This window comes from Aulonocara stuartgranti (assembly GCF_965226115.1).
Source record: "Aulonocara stuartgranti genome assembly, chromosome: 17".
In the NCBI taxonomy this organism is placed as follows: domain Eukaryota; kingdom Metazoa; phylum Chordata; class Actinopteri; order Cichliformes; family Cichlidae; genus Aulonocara; species Aulonocara stuartgranti.
The window spans coordinates 2,189,272-2,213,428 of NC_138953.1; the positions used below are offsets into that span (position 1 = coordinate 2,189,272).

Genomic DNA, 24,157 nt, shown 5'->3' on the forward strand with positions numbered 1-24,157 from the left:
CTGCACAAAAGTCTGTCATGACTCTTGTTTATTCAGATCCTCATATTTTTGTGTTGCTTTGCTTCCATATTCAGAACTTCTTCAACATGCTGAAATTTATTTATTATTTATTAAACAAATTAATTATTGAATTGCGTGATAAATATATTATATTATTATTATATTATTAATACTAATATTTATTTTCTTTCACATCTAATGTACAATGTCATTCATTTACGTGTTTAGTTACTTATGTATTAATTTTACTTACTTATTTGTGCTGTTTCTCCACATGTGTGGATTTTCTTTGAGAGACTGAAATTATAGATACAAACGGTGTGTAACTGTGTGTAACTGTGTGCTCATTTAAATGAGCATAACGGCAGGAAAAGGGAATAATCGCGGGTTATAGGAACTTCCCATTCCTTGCAGAAATATTGCATTTTGGAGTCACGTATTCACACTCCAGCCCAGCAGGTGGCGGTAATACAATAAAATGTTGAATGTCAACCGCCTAAAAAAAGAACTCGAGCCAATATTGACAGGTCGTTGCCTGCAGCACTGATGTGAGCGCTGTAAAGGTGTCGGGACATTAGCAGAAAGAACACCGACGTGTCTTTAACAGAAACTCGCCTCCGCTCCTTTAAACAAAATGCTGAACATGTGTCCGATAACAAGCCTTTTATTTTGAATGCTCTGACCGGACGTTGTGTTTTTTACTACCGGAAGCCTTTTCGTGTTTAGGCCACACTGGATGCAAAAGGCACGAATTTTGGGTGCAGAAACGTTAGCTTCTGTTAGTTTCATGAATGTGAGAATAAAAATAGAAACGGAACCGTGGAACTAAACACACATGGATCCCAACCGTATAATCCAGGCTCTGAAGGGAACCATCGACCCCAACCTGAGGATAGCGGCAGAAAATGAACTCAATCAGGTGGGTGAGCTAAATAGTTTTTGGTTTGCTTGTTTTCTTTTTTCGTTCGAGCCGAGGAGGGCTGCTGGTGTTTGTGGAGGATGGCGGACCGTGTTTTGGGGCTTGCGCTCGGCTTTACCTGGTTAACGTTCAGATGCATATATTAGGCCTAAGATCAGCATTTAGTCTAACCGGTACCCCGACAGTCACTGCGGCAGCTGCCCTGGAGAACAATAGCAGGCAGTTCTGACAGCCATCACGAGCTGACGGTCAGCAGCCCAAACTTTCTCATGTCAGCACTGGAGTTCAGGACTTCCTCCAGTCCTCTGTTGTTGCTCCTGCCTTCAATGGCCGAATAATAAAAAGGATCGTAATATTTGGCGATTGAGAGCTTTGCTGAGTTACCCAGAATGATGCAGAAACCCACTAATGTTTATGCTGTGTTATTTTAACGCTGGCTGCATCATGACTGAAACTTGAATTGGTAAATCTTAAATGGGTTTGAGCTGTGGGCATTCACACTGTGTAATAACTCCTTATTTAATTACACATGCATTGTGTGATTATATAAGCTTTACATCGAAGCTCTAAACCCCCCGTTTATCAACTATCACCTGCTGGGCAATCCTCGTTTTTTTAAAGGAAAAGAAATCATCGTATCTTCTTCTGTCCTCTTTTTCTTTCTCCATCTCTGAGATCGCACATTACTTTGTGTTGTTTTTCTTTCTCGGAAACGGATCTATTGCACTGTTAGTTTGCAAAGCTATACAGAAAAGGTTGGTGTGTTTGTTGAAGTTTCATTTTAATTTGTCTGCAATTTCAAAAGAAATAACTGTGATAAGTCTTCGATGTCACAACTTTGACATCTTCCTGGATGAATTCATGGCAGGCATAAGATGTACTTCAGGATGCAGAAGACTGAGTAAGACAAAAAGTATTTAACTCCAAATCTTGGAAAGGGGGAGCTGGCCGGAGAGGAGGTGGAGAACAACAGAAGGTTTGATGTGGGATTGGAAAGTTTACAAAGGCCAGAATACATTCACTGACCAACAGCTGAGGATTGCAATCCTCTAGAAAACATCTGTCTAGGATCCAATATTCTCTTGCGAGTGGACCATGAATGGACTTTGACAGAAGTACAAATGGTAATAAAATAATAATAATAATCAATCTCGCACTGTTCAAGACAGAAATGTTAGATGGCGCCAAATTATAAAAACAGTTAGACTGTATATACTGTGATGAAGTGACGCGACAATAAGTACTGATGGCCTGCAGTGTCTGTGGGGTGCTGCAGCTGCATGAGTGGGCCAATAAAAGAGAATCACACCACTAATGCACATAGACCTGCACAGCACAGTCTTTGCATGCGCAGGCTGCAGTCAGCAAAACAGGTAGAATTTTCATATCAGTGTTATTTTCACTCATTCACTCACACTTTCCTCTTTATCCTTTGTCTTTGCAGTTTAAGTGCCTTTACCGGTCACACAGTTACACACTGGTGAATGCTTCAGAGGCCATTTTTAAGAGCTGCAGCTTTGGCATCTTACATTTCATTTCCAAAAACTTTGGGTTTAAAAATGTTTTAATATTGTTTTGAATACATACGAAATTTTGAAGCTGTCCATCTGTCTGTGTTTCAGTCCTACAAGATCATTAATTTCGCCCCTACCCTGCTTCAGATCATTGTGTCGGAGCAGGTAGAGTTTCCTGTTCGCCAAGCAGGTAAGATGCTAACTGGTTTTGGTCACTCTGTTTCCATCATTATTTAGTAGTTAGAAAAATAGCACTGACCTGCTGAGAGAGACTGTTGTATGAGTATGTCTAAAACTAGCTGCCATGGCCTCCCATTTGGGAAGCACTTCACTAGTAAGTATTTGGAGTAGCAGAAGTGTGTCGGGGTTTTACACCAAACTTGAAAGGTTAAAGATTTGGATCTGCACGTGTGGTTTCTCAGCCTTAAGAAAATATTAGATATCAACAGGCCCTGTGTGTTGGCCCTGCGACAGACTGGCGACCTGTCCAGGGTGTACCTCCGCCTCTTGCCCTATGACAGCTGGGATAGGCTCCAGCGCCCCCCGCGACCCGGAAAAGGATAAGCGGAAGTGAATGGATGGATGGATGGATCAACAGACCAGTGTTTTAAATGGAGTCTTTGTGATTTGTAGAAGCACATAAATAAATGAACAGTGTGAAACTACATTAGCTATATGACCTGTGTGATGATGGTCTGATTGTCTCGGTGTGTGTAGCTGCAATCTACCTGAAGAACATGGTGAGTCAGTACTGGCAGGACAGGGAACCATCTGTCGGGGAGGTTGTCTTTCCCTTCAACATCCATGAGAACGACCGGCAGCAGATCAGAGATCAGATCTTGGAGGGTATCATCCGCTGTCCAGAGTCCATACGGTACATGCACATGTGCATACACCTGCTCACTCAGGACAGCTTTTCCCCTTCTCTTAGATCTTAACCTATTTCAACCATTAAAAGCCCTTTGAATAGTGCCCACGACATATTGTTTTCTTTTTTCTGTAGTGCCCAGTTGACCATGTGTTTGCGAGCCATCATCAAGCATGACTTCCCCGGCCGCTGGACTGCCATTGTGGACAAGATCAATATGTACCTGCAGTCTCCAAACAGCGGCAGCTGGTATGGAACCCTGCTGGCTCTCTACCAGCTGGTCAAAACATACGAGTAAGTAACCTGTTCATGTTCAGCCCACCCACCAATCACGTCTGGAGAGCAGAACGGGTTATTATTATTTTTTATTACATCTGAAATCCTTTATTTGAAAAGATAGTGAAATTGAGGTCAGGGCCCCTTTTTAAGAGTGATATGTGTGCAAAAGAAAAATTGAGTCTTAGGCCAGCGGCCCCCATCCTTTTTTGAGCCACGGACCAGTTTAATGTCAGGCAATGTTTTCACGCTGCGGCCTTTAAGGTGTCGCGGATAAATACGACAAAATAAAATCCTACGACCGAGACAAAAACTGGTATTTTGTAAATATAATAATAAAGATGAATTCACTGTGTAACTTTATTAGCAGCGTCCTCCTGAAATGCTGAAATCCTGAAACAACATGGAGAGTAACATCCTCCTCTCTGCCCCTTAATGCTCCCTGGTCACTATGGTAACATGTAACTATTTCTTTCAAAATAAGACACATGACTACAACACAGGAAAAGACCCAGGGAAGCTGAGTTAACGATAAAAACCCCGAAAACCATAAATTTCACACCAGAGCCTCTCGCGGCCCGGTACCGAACGACTCACAGACCAGTACCGGACCGTGGCCCGGGGGTTGGGGACCACATGACTTTTTTAAAGTTCATCTGGCATGAAGCTGAAGTTTTATAAGAATCAGCAGTTTTAATCTGACGGCCATGAAGGATCTGAATATGGACTGTAGGCTGGATACTTTTTGGTGACCTCATAAATATTGATGTAGAAAAAGATTTCTGAAATTTGTCGAAAGCAGACTGTGGATTTTCAGGCTTGTCATCTGCGTATTTGCCTGTAACACCTGTTACATTAAAAATCCAAGTTACAGGAGCAGTGATCATATCAGCACTGAGGCGAAGGAGGGACAGTTTACTGTAGACCATCGTGTGGTTTATCGAGGTAAATGCAAATTAGTTTTTACAGTTCTGAATATTTGGTGGAGAACATATAAAACTGTGTTGTTAGACAACGAGTATATAAAGCAAATTCCCAGCGTGAAAGCATTCCAAACTGATTCCCGAAGGAAGTGATGTAGGTACGTTTTGAAGGCTTTCCAGAACTCGGATGCTTTTCCAGGATGTTTGCAAGAGATAACCAATAGAAATATGATTTCTGTTGTCTAATTTTGATGATGAAATTTGGGATTAATCTGTGTTTTTCCTCTCCCCAACATACAGGCTGTGTCTTTAGCATTGAGATCTCTGGAAATGACTAATGCAAACCAAGGCTTGTTCTGTTTTAAAAACACTTTCAGAACATTGAAACTTTAAATGTCACAGTGGGGCTAGTCATTTTTGTCCTTATCTGTAGCAAAGCTAGCAACCAACTAAATCGCTTCATTTGAGGTGCATTATAAATCTAGTGGAAGCCCGGCTTATGAAGACCCCATTTAATGAAGAATTCATGTTACGAAGGCCTGTGGTACGGCAAAATGCCCGCGTAACGAAGTAGATAAAACAGAAAATATTAAAAAATTAAATAAAATTCCATAATGTTATGTACATGTATACGTACATATGTATGCATGCATACGTATGCTTTCTTCAACCTCCTCCTTCGTCTTCAGCCAGCATCGCCTCACTCAAAAGGCGATGGAAAAAGGTGCTTTGCCTTAAGAAAAATTGATTCACGAAAGACCCTCTGGAACGAATTAATTTCGTAAGTCGGGGTTCCACTGTATTAATTATTTTACAATTAGTAAAAATGTGCAGCTAGTTACAGTTTACATCTTTGTGCCAGGAAAATATAACATTACAGTATGGAAGCCCGTTTCTGCCACTAAAAAAAAGGATCCATAACTCGAAATTTCGAGTTATTAACTGTGACGTCTTTTCCTTGTCACCCGGAAGCTGAAGCCCTCAGGCACAAATGCTACAGCTAAGCTGTATTACATCCAGTCATGAATGCACAGATTGCTGAGTGTTTTCAGCCTGGCTTCAAAAATGATGAAATCCTTGTGTTATTGGCTGAATCACATGGTGTTACTATCAGCAGACGTACTTGCAAAAGCGCCAGTTTTGAGTGCGCGTTGCTCTGCGCCATATGCTTCCGGGTAACAAGAAAGTGACCTCATTCACGTAGATTACTGATTGGCAGAGCTAACTCGAAATTTTTAGTTATTAACTCGAAATTTGGAGAAATATAAGTCGAAATTTCGAGTTATGGATATTTGTCTTTTTTTTGTTTGGGTGTTTTTTTAGTGGCGGGCTTCCATATTACAGTGTAATGTCATTTAAAGAAATTCTCTCAGACCAGCAAGGCATTATAGAGACAGAAGCAGATAAGGCACTCTCTGCTTCAGTCTAACAGCTGAAGGAGAATGACGTCTACAACCTGAAGCACGTTCTGATTTGAACTGAGATCATTTAGTAAGTATCACGCATGTGTGTGCTTCAGGTACAGGAAAGCAGATGAGAGGGAGCCGTTGCTTGCAGCCATGCAGATCTTCCTGCCCAGGATTCAACAACTCATCAGCCAGCTTCTGGTTGATGCCACAATCTTTTCAGTCCTCATTCAGAAACAGATCCTGAAGATCTTCCATGCTCTTGTACAGGTGTGTGCACGTGTGTGTGCACGTGTGTGAGCTTTTTTTCAGATGTTTTCATGTGCTAAAAAGCCAGACACTGAAACTTTGAAATGTCTCATGTCAAAACATGTAGTTGTAGTTGTTGACACATGTAGCTCTAAATTGATATGTTTCCTTCAGTTGTCTTATGCTGAGCTTACAGAATGTGACTGTGGCCAGACTGAATGCTAAGAGGGTGAGAGGGACTACAGTCCTGCACCTTTTTATTCCTAATTACACACTTTTCAATGTGCCCTAAACTCCACTACACTGGTACAAACAGCAGCAGTTGCTGTTTATTCAGATTAACTGTCGTCGTCCGCTGATGTGACTTATGTATTAAGGAAAGGCTCAGAGATGCTTTCAGAAAGTAGACAGGTGGTCGTAATGGAAAGGAGTAAGAACGTACTTCTTCTTTCTTGCAGTATTCGCTGCCTCTCCAGCTGATCAACAACACAGTGATGACTCAGTGGATGGAAATACTCCGAGCCATAATGGACCGAGACATCCCAGCTGTAAGATCCCGAATCATATAGACACAATGTGATTTAACAAATCCAACAGTATGTGACGTCTTGATGCATTCTCAATCATCTAGATAAGGAAATCCCAAAAAGTTGACTCTGTTCATCTGCACGTAGCGTTTTCAGTGGTCACTCGTCCAAGTGACGTCTTCAGTCTCTGACTGCAGGTTTCCCCAATCTTATAAACAGTACATTTGCATAATGACTGAAACCAGGACCACTAGTGAACAATAGGCTGTGAGGTCAGTTTATGAGCTGACCTCACAGTTTCTTGATCATTTTCACATTACGGATCATTAATATGCAAATTTCCAGATGAACAGAATCAACTTTTACATGGTAAATCCTTTTAAGGTTTGGGATTTTATTTTCAAAACTTGTGTATTGCACTTTAATTCTAGTCACAGAATGATCATTAAAGTACTAGCATGCTTATTCTATGCGCTTTCAGCCCTTTATCTGCCTCGCATTACCAATCAGCCCAGCATGGATGCTTGTGGACTGTGGGAGAGTCACACAGACACAGAGAAACCAGCAAACGTTTTGTGCTGAACATTTGTTTTAATAAAAAAAAGTCTATAATGAACTTTTTTTTTAATTAAGTCCAAACAAACCACATTCATTTGGTTTCATATTACACAATCTTACAATTACACACGTGAGCCTGAACTGTTAGAAGCTTACTTCTGCTGAGACATTCAGTTATTGTGAGAGCTGAGTGGCACAAAACGGCATCATCAGTGCAGAAACATTTTTCTACTGACACAAGTGCTCCACAGTGTAGTTAAAAACCCCGTAAATAAAGGTTTCTATACTATTTCTAGACGCACGGATTAAAATTCTAATGAATGTGTTCTTCACGAGGACCTAGTGCTGACCATACAGTGTGTTTGTTAGGAGACACTGGAGGTGGATGAGGATGACCGTCCTGAGCTGGCGTGGTGGAAGTGTAAAAAGTGGGCGTTGCGCATCATCACGCGACTGTTTGAACGGTGAGTCCAGAAATGCTGTTAAATCATTACCGAGCAGATTTGGGTTTGGCAGAAAGACCTTTTCAGCATTCCTGTATTTCTGATGTGAATCACAGATATGGAAGCCCAGGAAACGTGACAAAAGAGTACTACGAGTTTGCAGATTTTTTCCTGAAGACATATGCAGTGGGGATCCAGCAGGTAAATATGTGTCACTGAGTCTGTTTGAGTTATAGGGAATGTCCGGTAAATAACACTCTGACTTTGATCTTTAATGTAGATTCTGTAGTTGATACGTATCTTTGTGGTATTTGTGCGTTACAGTCAGTAAACATGCACTCTTGTTGTTTTACGTGCTAATTGGCTTTGTTCCTCAGCATGACAGCAACAGGTTAACTCAAGAGCTCTTCAATATCTACTTGAAAATGCTATTTTATATTAGGTGCATTCCAAATTCAAGGTTATGTGATATTCATAAGGCGTTTATGCTGTGCCTAAAGGCAGACAAAAGAACATCTCCTAGATTAAAGGATGGTCGTAACAACCGGAGAGTCAAACGCTAACAACATGACTGGGAGCTGAGAAACTTTTATTAGTGAAGAATTCTGTGCAAGTAAAGACTCTACAGACTCTACCTGAAATGCCTGAAGGATATTTTCGGAGGGAAAAGTGAAGAACCGCTCTGGACTTGCTTGAACTTCAGAGGGAGCTGGAGACTTGGATGACTGCCCAAGAGAGACGGGAAAATATGAGAATCCCTGGTATTACAAAACAGAACCTTGAACCTTGAACAGGCGGAAGATAACTTCCTTGCCATGGTGTTTTTGGAAAACATTAAGAGAGAGGTTGGAAATTCCTGAGATAACGAGTTTGAAAATAGAGCACATGAAAGTTTGGCTTCACAGCCCGACTGAGCCACGAGCGCCCAGCCCCGGACGCCGAGAACCACCAATGCGCCGGCGGCTGAGAGCATCAGCCACCAGCAGGGAGTGTGGTGGGGGGTCCCCACAGATGGGGGGTCCTGAGATGTTCCCAGAGGGGCAGTCTGCCCCCAGAGCCAGGAGATGTTGCCCTCTGCTCTGGGGTGGAGACAAGCAGACCACCCCCGGTCCTGCAGCAGCAGGGAGCATCCCAGACGCCAACTCCTCCCCTCAGCCCCCCACCCCCCAACAGAGAACGGGGGTGTGAAGATCGCAGCAGCGTATTTTACACTGACCAAGCCAGATGAGTCTGCCTGTTGCTGTCTTTACCAAGTCATGCTGGTGATGCTGCCGGCTCTGCATTGCTGGGACAGGCTGAAACGTTTGTCCGCAGTTGCTCTGCTTCGACATCTGCAGTGTTGTTGTTTTCAGATGAACAGAATCAACTTTTGGGGATTTGCTTACCTGGAGTATTGAGCAAACATCAAGACTAACAGTTTGTTGCAACTAATCCTATGAGCGACGGTGGTTATTCATCCTGTGCGGTGTGTTATCCATCCAGGTCTTGCTGAAGGTGGTGGACCAGTACCGACAGAAGCAGTATGTTACTCCTCAGGTCCTACAGCAGTGCCTCAACTACCTCAACCAGGGTCTGTCACACTCACTGACCTGGAAACAGATGAAGCCGCACATGCAGGTAGGACATGCATGAAGGAATATGATCTTTGCCTGTTCCTGATCGGACCAGACCCTCTTATTCAGTTTAGAGCGATCTGAATTTAGTTTCACCAAATACTTAAAGGTACTATTCCACCAAAAATGTCAGGAACTTTAGAGAGGAGTCCTTCGGACTCAGTTCAAAGTTGACTTTATTAAAGAGTAACGAATGGATGCTGACTTAAGTTGTTCTGTCTGTGATTTCATCATTTAATCATTCATATAGTTACAAATTTCTGCCCTACTTTTTCCACTCTGGTCATTTTTATTGTCTATTTATTTTAATAAAGCCAGTCTTATTTCTCCCTCTTGAATCATCTTTAATCTCATTAATATTATGAAGATTTTGTTTCATGTAGACCATATGCCAGGAGGTCATCTTTCCTCTTATGTGCTACAAAGACGAGGACGAGAAACTATGGCAAGAGGATCCATATGAGTATATCCGTATGAAGTTCAGTAAGTGTTCAAGTATCCTGGTATTAGGGTTGTAATGATACTAGAGTTTTAGTCTTGAATTACTTGTGCACACTCTGGAGTCTCTGCTTAGTGTTGCTGTGGTTCCCCTACTGCTCTGCACAGGAACAGGGGGTCCCCATGTGTCTGTAATCTGCAGATTGCAAAGGCAACAACAGCATATCTGAGTTTGGAGTTTGCCTACCAAAGAAACCCAAAACCCTAAAAGTGAAACTGAGAGAAAGTCATTTTTGGCCATTGCTATAACATTGAGTGGTGAAGGTGAGTGCATGTCATGTCTGGGAATATGTTATTTTTGAGAGTATCCATCTTTGTATCTAGACCTCTATGATGACCATGCTCTCCCAGTCACTGCTGCCCAGAGCCTGCTGTGTAAAGCTGCACGCAAGAGGAAAGAGGTGAGCGGGGGGGGGGCATGATAGCGCACATCCACAGGAACCAGAGTGCTTGTACACAGTATGTGGCAACTAGCCCTTTGCCCAGGGATATTGATATTATATTATAGTTTATTCCACCACATGAAAAAAGGGCTCTTTCTCTTTTCCTGCCAGTGTATTTTATTTTTATTACCACAAGCCACAAGCTTTAGTTTCTGCACACAGATCTTGTAAATGTAATCTGCAGGATGTCCTGTATTCATTTTACAGGTCCTGCCTCAAATGATGGAGTTCTGCCATCGTATCCTGATGGAGCCCTCTGCTGATCCTTGCAGGACGGATGGAGCGCTGCACTGCATCGGAGCTCTGGCTGAGCTCTTACTAAAGGTACACAGAGACACGCACAGGAACTCTAACGAGCACTTTTATCAAGTAATCAGCTTCAAGATTCGCTGCATTTCTGCATGTCTGGTCCTACAGAAGCGGCTGTACAGGGAGCAAATGGAGCTGATGCTTCAGAACTACGTCTTCCCCTTGCTTAACTCTCCTTTGGGTTACCTGCGTGCCAGGGTGAGTGAACCTTCCTCCCTCCTTGGTAGAGCAGTGTAAGAGTGTCATGATGGCTAATAATGTGTCACCACTGAATGAATAATGTGGGTGCAGTTTAATCCTGTATGTATAATTTTCACCCTGTGTTTATTTCATAAAACTAAAAAAACCCCATATTATGTCCAGTTAAGGTATTTGAGTTCTATATTAAATTGAACTGCGTGTACAAACTCATCATTTAGGTTTAGGACCTAAACTGGAATAATTCCAGTTTATTTGAATCATGTATTCCAGTGGCTATTGAAACTAATGAAAAGTATGCAATAACCACTGGTAGGGCATATATTCATTAAATGAAACTTAAAGATGACCTTTTTTTGAGGAATTATTTACATTATTTACAAGCTGCACTAGAAGCTGATGTGGACTAGTGCTGTACTGCTTTCACAAATTTGACCAAGGTGGAAATTGTATGGATGCTGTACAAACTTGGGATACTCTCCTTTGTTAGTCCTGCTGGGTGTTGCACTCCTTCAGTCCGCTGCGTTTCCATGACGAGCTGGTGCTGAGGAATGCTGTGGAGTTGGTCAAACAGGATCTGATAGATGACAAAGAGATGCCTGTCAAGGTGGAGGCTGCCATCGCTCTGCAGACGCTGGTCAGCAACCAGGAACAAGGTCTGTGGAGGACAGCTGATTCACTCCTGTGTGTTAAAGCTGACATTTGTACAATGCACCTTACCAGCTTGACTGAAATCAGAATCAGTCCCATCACAGGGTTGTGAAAATGAATGTTTTGAGGGAGGTATTAGCAGGAAGTTATAATAACTTTGAAAAGTAACGTGATATTGGCTTCGATTTTTCAGATTTTTTTTTCTTGTAAATTTCTCTCGTTTTTCAAGTTTGGTTTTATTTTCTTTCCCATCACAGGCCCAAGCTTCTATTTAAAAATAATGTGTGTGTAAGAAAGGAGACATGGGTATTCCTTTAAGTAGGGATTAGAGACTGGTTGTCATTGTAGTAGTAGAAGCACTTATGAATATTGGTAGAACATAAACACTGATAAGTGCAAATATGATCATCTCCCATACACAGATTTAGTCTCATTTTCTCACTCAATCTTTTCTCATTATAAAGCCAAGCTGTACATCAGGCCTTACATTCGGCAAGTCATGCAGGAGCTTCTGCATGTGGTCAGAGAAACGGAGAACGATGACCTGACCAACGTCATTCAGAAAATGATCTGCGAGTACAACCAGGAAGTGGCCGTCATCGCTGTAGACATGACACAGAACCTGGTAGGACGACAACACAGACTTATTTTGTAGCTTAATCAGGTATTAAGGAAGCATGCAGCATCCAGGTGTGTGTGCGTGTGTGTGTGTGTGTGTGTGTGAGTGTGTGTGTGTGTGTGTGTGTGTGTGTGTGTGTGTGTGTGTGAGTGTGTGTGTGTGTGTGTGTGTGTGTGAGATTGTGGGTTTGTTTTTCTTCTCCTGAGTAAGACACAGATGAAGCTACTTTTAGGTTAAGTTAGTTTTATTTTAAGTTTAGCTGTGATCTGGGGTAAAACTCGTGAAAAACATCAGGGCAAGGTAAGAGTTAAGATTAATGTGGATGTCCACAAAATGAATCAAGGTCAGTGAAGTGATGGGAAACACCACTGTGTGTGTTCGGCAGGCAGAGATCTTCACAAGAGTTCTACAGAGTGAGGAGTACGAGGAGAACGAAGATAAGACTGTCATGGCTCTTGGTATCCTCAGTACAATTGACACCATCCTCACCGTAATGGAAGACCACAAAGAGGTCTGAGGCGCACACAGCAAGAAGTATTTGAATTTGGGACAGTGGTGAATGTAATATTTGACGCATTATTTCTTTTCATCTCTCAGATCACACAGCAGCTAGAGGGGATCTGTTTGCAGGTGATTGGCCTGGTCTTGCAGAAACCCATCATAGGTATGGCAGGTGTGTGTGCACGGGCAGTCCAAAGAGTGTGTTTTGTTTTGTTTTTTGGCGGGGGGCGGGGCCTCCCTTTTCAAATTCTGTCGTCCTCCACATTTTCACACTTTTCCCTCGTCCTAGATATTGCAAGTGTTCCAAATTTTGTTAATGAATTAATTTTGTTATTTCAAGTAAATACATTCCTTGCTATCTTTATCAAGAGCCACAGTGATCTCTAGATTATTTTTCCATGTCTACTCAAAGGGAAGCAGTCTCATACACTGGTGTCACGTTTTATCTCCTGCATTTAATGGAAATATGTGTAGAGATTGCATGTTCATGCTGAGTGGTCTGTAAACAGCACCGAGATGACTCTGTTTCCTGTTAGTGGTGTTGGATTGTCTTTCTCTTGTATCTCAACGATGTGGCAGAATATCATTGTCATTCTTTAACCACTGCAGAATTCTATGAGGAGATCCTGTCACTGGCGTTTGGCCTTACCTGTCAGACCATCTCCCCCCAGATGTGGCAGCTGTTAGGCGTCCTGTATGAGGTCTTTCAGCATGACTGCTTTGATTACTTCACAGGTATGTCCTACACCCAGTTTCATCTCCACTAACTCTTGACTGTATGTGGTATTTTCCTCCTAGATACGTGCAGAAGTTGTATTTGTGTTGTTTTGTCCATAAATTTTCAAATTATATAAAATACGTCTGCTTAAGTTCCTTCTAAACGTGTTATTTAACCTAATTAACCGTCTGCAGCTGCCCAGAAATTCAGTTTACTGTGTCCAACAGGAAATAGAGGAAATTATCTCCCCTGAGAGGCAGAAACAAGCACATATTTCACACGTTTAAAATATTAATCATAAAACAGTTTTTTGTTATCACAATAGCTGTGAAACCACAAATTGGTAACAACAAAAAAAGTGACATGTAGCCACATTAAGACAGTGACACATCAGCCTATTACCATATTTATTAAAGAAATACACATTTGTGTTTTGTAAGTTTGACTGCTGTGTTGGAGTTTTTACACGTCTGTGAAAACCCCAGACAGCTGCAGATGATTCAAATGATTTTTGTGTGAATACACAGAGGTTGTGTCACATAGTTCCAAGAATATGAAACATAAATGACTATTAACTTAATAATAATAAAACTCTTGATTCATGTTGGGTGAAGCTTATATGAAAACACTGTTGGAGTTCAAAGTATGAATTGTGTTTATGTCACAGATATGATGCCGCTTTTGCACAACTACGTTACTGTGGACACGGACATGCTTCTGTCCAGTCCGAAGCACTTAGAGGTCATCTACAGCATGTGCAAAAAGGTCTGGCTCCAGATGTGTTGAACTGTGGTTCACAGAAATATCATCAGGAACAAACATGCAGCTTTTTTCCAATGTTGTTGCTGCATTGTGACCAGTAAGCCTTTTTGTTTAAGGTATTGTCCATGGATTCGGGCGAGGATGCAGAGTGTCATGCAGCCAAACTGTTGGAGGTTATCATCCTGCAGTGCAAAGGCAGAGGCATTGACCAGGTCAGGTGCAGCTCTGTACCTTTATTTTCCACTTATCACACAGCCAGCACCGTTTCCTTTATTTCTAACGTCCTGCAGCCAGAACACTGAAGTGTCGCTAAGTGTTTCTCTCTGTCGATGTAATTATGCCCAAAGCTGGGAAGCCAGAGTCATGCCAGTTTGTTCACCTGCATGTTTCAAGCACACTGTGCTTCAAACCACATGTTGCTGACATTCTGAGGAAACAGTGCAATGTTTTCTGCTCTTTTGTTTCTACAGTGCATCCCTCTTTTCGTGGAGGCAGTGCTTGAGCGTTTGATGCGGGGGGTGAAATCCAGTGAGCTGAGGACAATGTGTCTCCAGGTTGCCATTGCTGCTCTCTACTACAATCCAGCCCTGCTCATCCATACGATGGACAACATGCACTTTCCACACAACCCGCAGCCCATAACCACACACTTCATCAACCAGTGGATGAATGACACTGAATTCTTCTTGGGGTAAGGCAGCAAAGAGAGTCCTTTGATGCTAACTACTGAGTTAGGGTAGAGAAATTCTGGATCAATGTTCTCTTGTGATTTTAAAAATTTCATGTTGTGAAGTTTTTGAGTGAAGCTGTGATTGCTATGAAGGGAGGGACAGTTTAATTCAGTTTTATTGCTTTATATATTTATTTATATTGTGATGTAAAGATCCTGCAGCAATAACAAGAAAGTCCAGACGGTTTGACGAGTTGGAGAAAGAAGTCGTTTTCCTGTGGCTCTATATCAGGAAGATTTATGTTTTCATTTTAAACACAAATTAAATAAATTCGACAGCTAATCAGTGAGAAATGTTGATCACTGAACCATAGAGACACCGTGTCATAGATTTAGAACTGTTTGGATCTGTTTTTCTGAGCTTTGAGCAAAGCCAGACTGTTTTCCACCTACTTCCAGTCTAGCATCACTGTAACTCCAGCTCTGTAATGGGCACCCACATACCAACAGGTGTTCTTTCATTAATTCTTTTAATTAACAGATGACAGTTTAATTTGTGTGAACACTCAGAAACTGCCTTGTTCTGATTCACTCTACAGACTCCATGACCGTAAGATGTGCATCATCGGACTGAGTGTGCTAATCGAGCTTCCTAGCCGGCCAGCAGTGCTGGATGCAGTGGCTGCCCAGATTGTCCCCTCCATTCTCCTCCTTTTCCTGGGCCTCAAGCACATTAATGCCTCCCGCCTAATCAACAAACCAGAGCTGCTTGCCCGTGCAGGGGCTCAAGACGAAGACCAGAATGGTGAGAATAGAGCAGAAAGCAGGAGGTTGGCACCAACAACAGAAGAAAGAGTCAGTCAAATTAGCCACTGAACTCACCAGCGCTGAGTGTAAATTAGCTGCACTATGTTTCTCACTCTCTGCTCTACTTTGCTTCGGTTAAAAATAAAGGAATTGGGTCCTTAAACCTTCTCTACCTCTGGTGGGTCACACTCATAAATGTATTTGCTGTTATTGTTGTGATTGAGGCGTCATTCTTTTACTCGGACATGTAAATATTTTGATTCGAGTGTATTAGTTTTCTCTTAACTGGGTTGTCAAAAAAATTGATGCTAAAAATTAATATTGAATTCAGATACTCATTTGCAACAATATCGATATCAACTGTGCCGTCTTTGCCCCTCCAGCTGCACACAGCTGCACACAGCTGCACACAGCAGTCAGACAAACAGCTCCTCCCCTCACTAACAGCTGAAGTAGTTTTTCAAGAGGTCAGTAAAGCTCACGGTTCAACAACAACGAAGGAAACGGTTATCATGAATGTTAACTTGACCGGTGCACATTTTAACATTTAATGTATTTAAAATGTGTTTCTTATTTAGTTGTAGCCAGCTGTGTGGTCAGTTTTAAAATGCAGGCAGTGACTGCATGTGTTCAGTGAGCGTTCTGAATAACCTGGGGTATTATTTAAATATTTAAATGTTAGGTATTTTGCTGTTTGGCCTTTGTTTTTATTAGTAAGTTCTAAAATATTGAAATCATTTGTCAAATGAAAACCAGCACAGCTGTTAACGGAAGCTGAGCGGGAGGTCGAGGCACGGTGTGCCGGGAGTGCGGTGTTCCCCCTGGCTCTAGTGGGCCGCGACCTCCCGGTCAGCTTCGAGCTGGTGGGTAACAGACGTCTCCGAAAACGTCGGAGCACTTTTGCAAATATGTGATGTCTTGATAAACTGAGCAGATATCTGAAGTTTACACAGAAACATTCACGGCTGAAAATATGTTAAAAGTTTATTTTGTGACCCAGAAAGAGAAACATTAAAACTAAGAAGCTGCTGCCACTTTTGGAAACTGGAATTGGCTGGGCCACGCTATGAATTCTGGGATAGGTTGGGCCACAAAGGATAGCAACTTGGCCTTCAAATGTGACCTGCAAAGGATGTGACCTATTTTACGAGATCTTGCAAGAGTAACTCGACATGATCTTCATGTGTTTTTTTTCTCCACTGTCCCTTGCAGGGCTCCATATTTAACCACTTCAAAGCTAAAGATCCAATGTTACCAAAAAATAAAAAATAATCCTGATTGTGTGGAAATACATAAAAGACTGAGCTGACTATAACTGTCAGCTTCTTTAGAGATTTCAGCAGCAACTAGTACAATGTCTCATTAGACTGCACTGTGCTACCAGGTTTCCTACCGGCCTAGCTTGTAATTTTGTAATAGCTACAGACTAAAGGTTACATTACACCCTTACAAAAAGATGCTGTGGTATTCTTTCACATAGGAAAACTCTTGGGAAGATCCTGTTCACAAAGTTGCTTTGGTGTCAGAACCATAAGCAGTTGGTCTGTTGACCACGACCCACCTATAGTGACTCCCCTCTTCTGGGCCAGCACTAGTTTGTGAGCCAGTCCCCAAATCAAACTGTACGCTGAAAATAATCTCTCTTTAAATCCTGGTACCTCACTCTAAATGGCTGTGTTTGTTTACGGCAGAGGAGATTCCTAGTGATGAAGATGAGGTGAATGAGAATTGTAACACCATGCAGCAGCAGTCCAGCATGCCAGCAGGCCAAGGAGGCGATGATGATGACGACGATGAAGATGACTATTGGGATGACGATGGTTTTGAGGGAACGCCTCTGGAGGAGTACAGCACGCCTCTGGACTACGACAATGGAGAGGACGAGTATCAGTTCTTCACGTCTGCCCTGCTCAGTAGGTCATCATTCACATGTTAGAGAGAACCTTACTGTTTGTTTCCGGGACACTGGGAGCAGATCTTCGGGTCCTTTAGGAAGCAGCATGGTGCTTCATGGACCGGGCTCATTCAGGTGCAACCAAGATCTAGGAAGTTTCGAGAAAGGGTCAACAGCGTGGCCCCTTCTTCAAACCATCTGTGTGTAGTTTTTGTGCTGCTGTTAGAGAATATTGTTGACTTGGAGGTGGGTGATGCTTCTTAGTTGTCTCACTTTCACTCCCCTACTCGTCCACGCCCTGCTTGCAGTGACTGTGGTGCACTACAGTTTGAGGCCCACTGCCTCTCCTTTTATACCATTTTATTCTTTACTTAAATATTTATTTGTTCACTCACTGTGACAAATACAAGACATTATCGTAACCTTCAGAAACCAGCCTATTGCAACTGCATGTTTACATTCTTGCTCTGATTGGATTCGTTGAAGTTGAAACTTTTTAATATCACATACAAAAACATTGCAGTGGGATCAGTTCATTGCTCTGCTGTATTTATGCTGTTATTTTTCCACATAGTTTGGTAACGAAACAGGATAAACACAGATGGGACCGTCCTTGACAAAAATGTGATTCTCAGTAACTTTTTTGTAAAGCAGTATAACCCATTTATAGCAGCATATAACGCCTGCAAAAAGATAGATTGCATGTCTCCCTGGAAGCCCTAAAGATTAGTTGGAAAACTTATCAGAGGGCAGTTAAGGCCGATAAACACTCCTACTTTTCTCAACTTATTTCGGCCAACTCTCATAACCCTCGTGTTTTATACAATGCTATAAATTCTGTACTTAACTTGGAGGGTTATGACCTGTTGCCGTCCTCTGAGGCTATGTGCAATAAGTTTATTACCTTGTGGACAAGATTGCTAGCCTGAGGCCTCTGATCCCACCTATTGTTGAGCCGGCCATGTATGCTCCTTGCTCAAGCCTATTCTCTGCTTTTGCACCGATTTCTCTGCGTGATTTAGAGGAGTTGGTGCTACATGCTAAGCCCTGTGGCTCCCCGAACGATGTTGTTACTCCCCGCTTTCTCCAAAAAGTATTTCCCATCATTGGATCTTATATCCTGAAAATTATCAATACTAGTCTGTTAACCGGTCAAGTTCCTAGTGGGTTTAAACATGCAGTCATACACCCCTTACTTAAGAAACCTGGCCTTGATAGTTCTATTATGTCAAATTTTAAACCTCCAAGCTTCCCCTTTTAAGCAAGATCTTGGAGAGGATTGTACATACCCAGCTGTTGGATTATTTGAATGACTCGCAACTGTCTTCCAATCTGGTTTTAAGCCCTTTCACAGCACAGAGACAGCTCTTGTTAAAGTTATGAATGACATTCTTGTTGATACTGATCCTGGTAAATATGCTGTGCTTGTGTTATTGGACATGACAGCTGCATTTGACACAGTGGACCACGACCTGCTGATCTCCTGCTTACACCACTGTGTGGGAATTTCTGATTTGGCATTGACATGGATAAAATCATATCTTTCCGAAAGTAGTTTTTGTGTCAAGCTGGGGCTGGCCGCTTCCTCTGTGGCCCCTCTGCTTTGGGGTGTGCCCCAGGGACCTATCCTTGGGCCATTACTTTTCTCGCTGTATTTACTCCCCCTTGGTGCGATTTTTCGTAAACACGGAGTGTCATTTCATTTGTATGCCGATGACTGTCAGCTTTACTTACCTTTTAGTCATTTGGATACCTCCCCATGTCAATCACTGCTTGACTGTCTTAGCGATATTAAATTATGGATGGCAAATAATTTTTTGAATTTTAATGGTCGCCCACATCGCTCTACTGATACCCCAGATGTTGATTTTGGTGATTTGACCTCTCATCTGAAAAGTTCAGTCACTAATCTTGGTGTTAAACTTGATTCTGCGCTTACTTTTGAAGGTCATGTAAATGGGGTGGTGAAATCAGATTTTATCACCTCAGACGCCTGTCGAAGATTAAGCCTTTCCTTTCCAAACCCAATTTGGAAACTCTTATTCATGCTTTTATCAGCTCACGTCTGGACTATTGTAATTCCCTTTTAAAAGGGGTCGGGTCGGGCACCTTGTCACGGCTGCAGTTAGTGCAAAATGCGGCGGCGCGATTTTTAACCGGTAGTAGGAAATTCGATCACATCACTCCGGTTCTGGCTTCCTTGCATTGGCTTCCCATTGATTTTAGGGTTCGTTTTAAGGTCCTTTTATTGGTTTTTAAATCTTTAAATGGTCTGGCTCCTGTCTACTTATCTGACTTGCTGAAGTCACATGTTCCTCCTCGCTCGCTCCGTTCAGCTGAGCAGCTGCTGCTGTCGGTCCCTAAGTCGCGGCTGAAATGCAGAGGAGACCGAGCGTTTTCAATTGCGGCTCCGATGCTCTGGAATAACCTTCCCCTCCAAATTAGACAAGCGTCATCAGTGCAGGTCTTTAAGTCCAGATTGAAAACCTATTTTTATTCCCTGGCTTTTAACTCTGTAGGAAACTGACACCTTCTTATTTATTTTATTGTACGTAATGATTTGATGGTATTTTTAATTTGGTTGTTGTTTTGATCTGTGTTGTTCAGCACTTTGGTCTGCCTGGTGTGTTCGTAAAGTGCTATACAAATAAAACGATGATGATGCATGAAACCACCGTGACACTAGAGCTGTGCTGTGTGTTTGTCTGTGTCTGTAGGGGTCCAGAGTACTGATCCAGCATGGTACCACTGTTTGACGGCTGCGCTCAGCGATGACCAGAAAAAACAGCTTCAGGAGATCTACAGCATCTCACAGCAGAGGAGGAGCACTGCAACTAAGGGCCAATGGTGAGAGACGACATGAGGAGAGAAGTTAGAAAGACGGGAAGAAACATGCTGAAAAAATTGTAATTGACTCGGTGCATGCGTTACCGCATCCAGGGGTCCGGTTCAGCTGTTCAGCTGTTCTGGCCGTTTGCTTAAGCCCACGGTCCTGGACTACAGGGAGTGCAGAATTATTAGGCAAATGAGTATTTTGTCCACATCATCCTCTTCATGCATGTTGTCTTACTCCAAGCTGTATAGGCTAGAAAGCCTACTACCAATTAAGCATATTAGGTGATGTGCATCTCTGTAATGAGAAGGGGTGTGGTCTAATGACATCAACACCCTATATCAGGTGTGCATAATTATTAGGTAACGTCCTTTCCTTTGGCAAAATGGGTCAAAAGAAGGACTTGACAGGCTCAGAAAAGTCAAAAATAGTGAGATATCTTGCAGAGGGATGCAGCAGTCTCAAAATTGCAAAGCTTCTGAAGCGTGATCATCGACCAATCAAGCGTTTCATTCAACATAGTCAACAGGGTCGCAAGAAGCGTGTGGAAAAACCAAGGCGCAAAATAACTGCCCATGAACTGAGAAAAGTCAAGCGTGCAGCTGCCAAGATGCCACTTGCCACCAGTTTGGCCATATTTCAGAGCTGCAACATCACTGGAGTGCCCAAAAGCACATGGTGTGCAATACTCAGAGACATGGCCAAGGTAAGAAAGGCTGAAAGACGACCACCACTGAACAAGACACACAAGCTGAAACGTCAAGACTGGGCCAAGAAATATCTCAAGACTGGTTTTTCTAAGGTTTTATGGACTGATGAAATGAGAGTGAGTCTTGATGGGCCAGATGGATGGGCCCGTGGCTGGATTGGTAAAGGGCAGAGAGCTCCAGTCCCACTCAGACGCCAGCAAGGTGGAGGTGGAGTACTGGTTTGGGCTGGTATCATCAAAGATGAGCTTGTGGGGCCTTTTCGGGTTGAGGATGGAGTCAAGCTCAACTCCCAGTCCTACTGCCAGTTTCTGGAAGACACCTTCTTCAAGCAGTGGTACAGGAAGAAGTCTGCATCCTTCAAGAAAAACATGATTTTCATGCAGGACAATGCTCCATCACAGGTGTCCAAGTACTCCACAGCGTGGCTGCAAGAAAGGGTATAAAAGAAGAAAAACTAATGACATGGCCTCCTTGTTCACCTGATCTGAACCCCATTGAGAACCTGTGGTCCATCATCAAATGTGAGATTTACAAGGAGGGAAAACAGTACACCTCTCTGAACAGTGTCTGGGAGGCTGTGGTTGCTGCTGCACGCAATGTTGATGGTGAACAGATCAAAACACTGACAGAATCCATGGATGGCAGGCTTTTGAGTGTCCTTGCAAAGAAAGGTGGCTATATTGGTCGCTGATTTGTTTTTGTTTTGTTTTTGAATGTCAGAAATGTATATTTGTGAATGTGGAGATGTTATATTGGTTTCACTGGTAAAAATAAATCATTGAAATGGGTATATATTTGTTTTTTGTTAAGTTGCCTAATAATTATGCACAGTAATAGTCACCTGCACACACAGATATCCCCCTAAAATAGCTAAAACTAAAAACAAACTAAAAACTACTTCCAAAAACATTCAGCTTTGATATTAATGAGTTTTTTGGGTTCATTGAGAACATGGTTGTTGTTCAATAATAAAATTATTCCTCAAAAATACAACTTGCCTAATAATTCTGCACTCCCTGTAGTAAGAGACCCTACTGGGTGTTTGCAGAGGGGCGGACCACTAGGGGGCTCCATTCACACCCAGTGAGAAGGGAAGGAGAGGGCTAATGTGTTTGCCGCCTTGTGAGTTCAGTTGTGTGAAGCCGAGATTCAGCGTGTTTGTTCAAAATGTGTTAGCACCAGTCACAATTGCAGTGTTGGCGGCCATGGTTTTTCCACACTCGCCACAGCTGGGGATTGAAACTAGGTCGCTCTAGAGCCCTGAGCTTTTCCACACACAGCATCAGGACACGGCACTGACAGTGGGCTATTTTAGCAATCTCTTATCAAAAGCCTCCAACGAATTTAACAAGCAAAAACAGTAGAAAATAAGTCATTCAGTTTACAAATCTTGTGGGTTTTGTCGTAGCAGAGGGAGAAGGATGCAGTTTTAAACGCGTCGCTCAATCCTGAGCCGAGTTTCATCTTGTGTTTTCAGAGCACTGAAGAAACAGATGGGCTGCAGAATCAGGAGAGGGGTCAAAGAAGAGAAACGCTGCTCTGAGCTGAAGTGTACTTCAGTTCAATCTGAACGATGTCAGTCTACATCCAACCATGTCTGAACAGATCCCACCAGAACCAGAGTTTCAGTAGACCTGGATGGAGTAGCAGGGGCTGGTTTCAAATCACAATAACTGCTGATTTGCTGCACTGCTTCAGACCCCCACTGGAATAATGCTTTCACTGGGACAGGTCCACCGGCCTGTGAGTGTGTGACGGTGTCTCTGTGTATACTTGAGGAAAAGATCTGCATTATAAATATAAATGTTCTTGACCAGCACAATTCACAAAATATTTTGTACAGTGCAGTGCTTTAATTTGTAACTAAGTCAGTTGTGTTTTGTGTTTGTCTCTCAGCGAAAGTGTAAAAAAGAAAACAATAAAACTGCGTCGGAGTGTTTTTGTATGTACTCTAAGAGCCTCTTTCTTCTCTGGGCAAGAAGAGTCCCTTTCTGTCTGCCTGCGTTGTACATAGACTGTGAATGGAAACGAGATCAGAGGTCTTGTAGATCGACTGTAATGTTACATATGTAATGTAAAGTGGGAGAGGAGGAGCTTTTAGTCATGTTGGATTTGTTTTTGTGAGGTTTTTTGAAACTGATTTAAGAAAACCATGGATGTTCACGCAGTAGCATCGGAGTTTTTTCTTTACTATCGTTACTCTTTACCGTTACTAAACCAACATTTCTGGTGTGTTGTTAAATAACCTGCTGAAATAGTGCAGTTAGTCCAGCTATAAAGAATTTAGTCTTTGGAATTGCTCAGTTTTTATTTATTTATTTATCTTTTTTTGTGGATTACTCAAAAAAAATAATAAAATTTCAGTTAAGTTAAAGAACTAAACTAATAACACTAAAACACTTTTGACATCAGTAAGAACCACAACCGAATTCATGCTTTCTGTAGCTGCATAAGAGTCGTCAGTGACAAGCAGGGTTTAGGGAACATCAACAAAACGATACTTTTGGGATGTTTCGATTCATTTTTCATTCTGCTTTTGCTTCAGTGCTTTTGTTCTACAAATTCTCATAAGTTGTAGAAGTCCTGCTGTCCTTTGGGGGGGACTACACATTGTGCTTCTGTTATGATCTTTACAGAATACTTGCCACAATGAGTCGTCCTGAATTTACTCAATTTGTGCTTTTGCAAATGGATCAACACAATAGTCTTTTGCATTGATTGTAAAAATCACCACAGCAGTTTGCTCTGGGTGCTTTATATTGGAAAATACAGACTATACAATATTACCCCTCTACCAATGCCAAGCAAGCATTTGACAATGCTGGGAAGAAACTCCTCTCTTTAAAGAGACTTCATCCAAGTGACGAACACTACAAACGCTACGTCCACATTTGGGGAATAGTAGGACTTCTTTGTGCATTTTTGAGGGAGTAAGCTTTTAAGAGATACACAGAGGAAGTAAATACTGAAGTTAACAATTGAAAGCACCACTCAGGTGCATCCCAGCTGGTACTGTAAGGGTTTGCTCACTGTTTTCAATAAAGATCTGAAAAGTTTCAATGTTTGCATTAGTTTAGTCAGATTGAGTTTGTTTCTACTTTGTGAAGATGGACCACATTTTTAGTTATAAATTCAGAAATTCCAAATTGTTCACATCTTTCTTCCAACGTGGGTATGCGCTGAAGAAATACCTCTGAGACAATGCTGTATGTGCAACACTTTTAGGAGATGGTGCCATTGTATCGCTG

General features: G+C 42.2%; 1 protein-coding gene across 3 annotated transcripts; it reads left to right on the top strand.

Moving 5' to 3' along the window:
- Positions 1-499: 499 nt before the first annotated feature.
- ipo8 (importin 8) lies at positions 500-22,858 on the top strand (the record flags this gene model as incomplete). 3 transcript variants are annotated; one of them, XM_082511610.1, is made up of 25 exons in its annotated part: positions 501-919; positions 2,542-2,623; positions 3,151-3,307; positions 3,437-3,595; positions 6,020-6,176; positions 6,614-6,703; positions 7,610-7,704; positions 7,800-7,884; positions 9,166-9,300; positions 9,680-9,779; positions 10,119-10,195; positions 10,445-10,561; positions 10,655-10,744; positions 11,235-11,400; positions 11,860-12,020; positions 12,400-12,525; positions 12,612-12,678; positions 13,125-13,250; positions 13,901-13,998; positions 14,112-14,207; positions 14,466-14,686; positions 15,265-15,470; positions 17,164-17,385; positions 20,084-20,213; positions 22,387-22,858. In XM_082511610.1, coding segments are annotated over exons 1-25 (3,048 nt in total). In that variant the 5' UTR covers positions 501-835. The 3 variants fall into 3 exon arrangements, with proteins under 3 accessions (XP_082367735.1, XP_082367736.1, XP_082367737.1); XM_082511609.1 differs by lacking the exon at positions 22,387-22,858 and having other exon boundaries at positions 500-919; positions 12,612-12,687; positions 20,084-20,217; XM_082511611.1 differs by lacking the exons at positions 501-919; positions 22,387-22,858 and adding an exon at positions 1,863-2,043 and having other exon boundaries at positions 12,612-12,687; positions 20,084-20,217.
- Between the last annotated feature and the right edge of the window lie 1,299 nt (positions 22,859-24,157).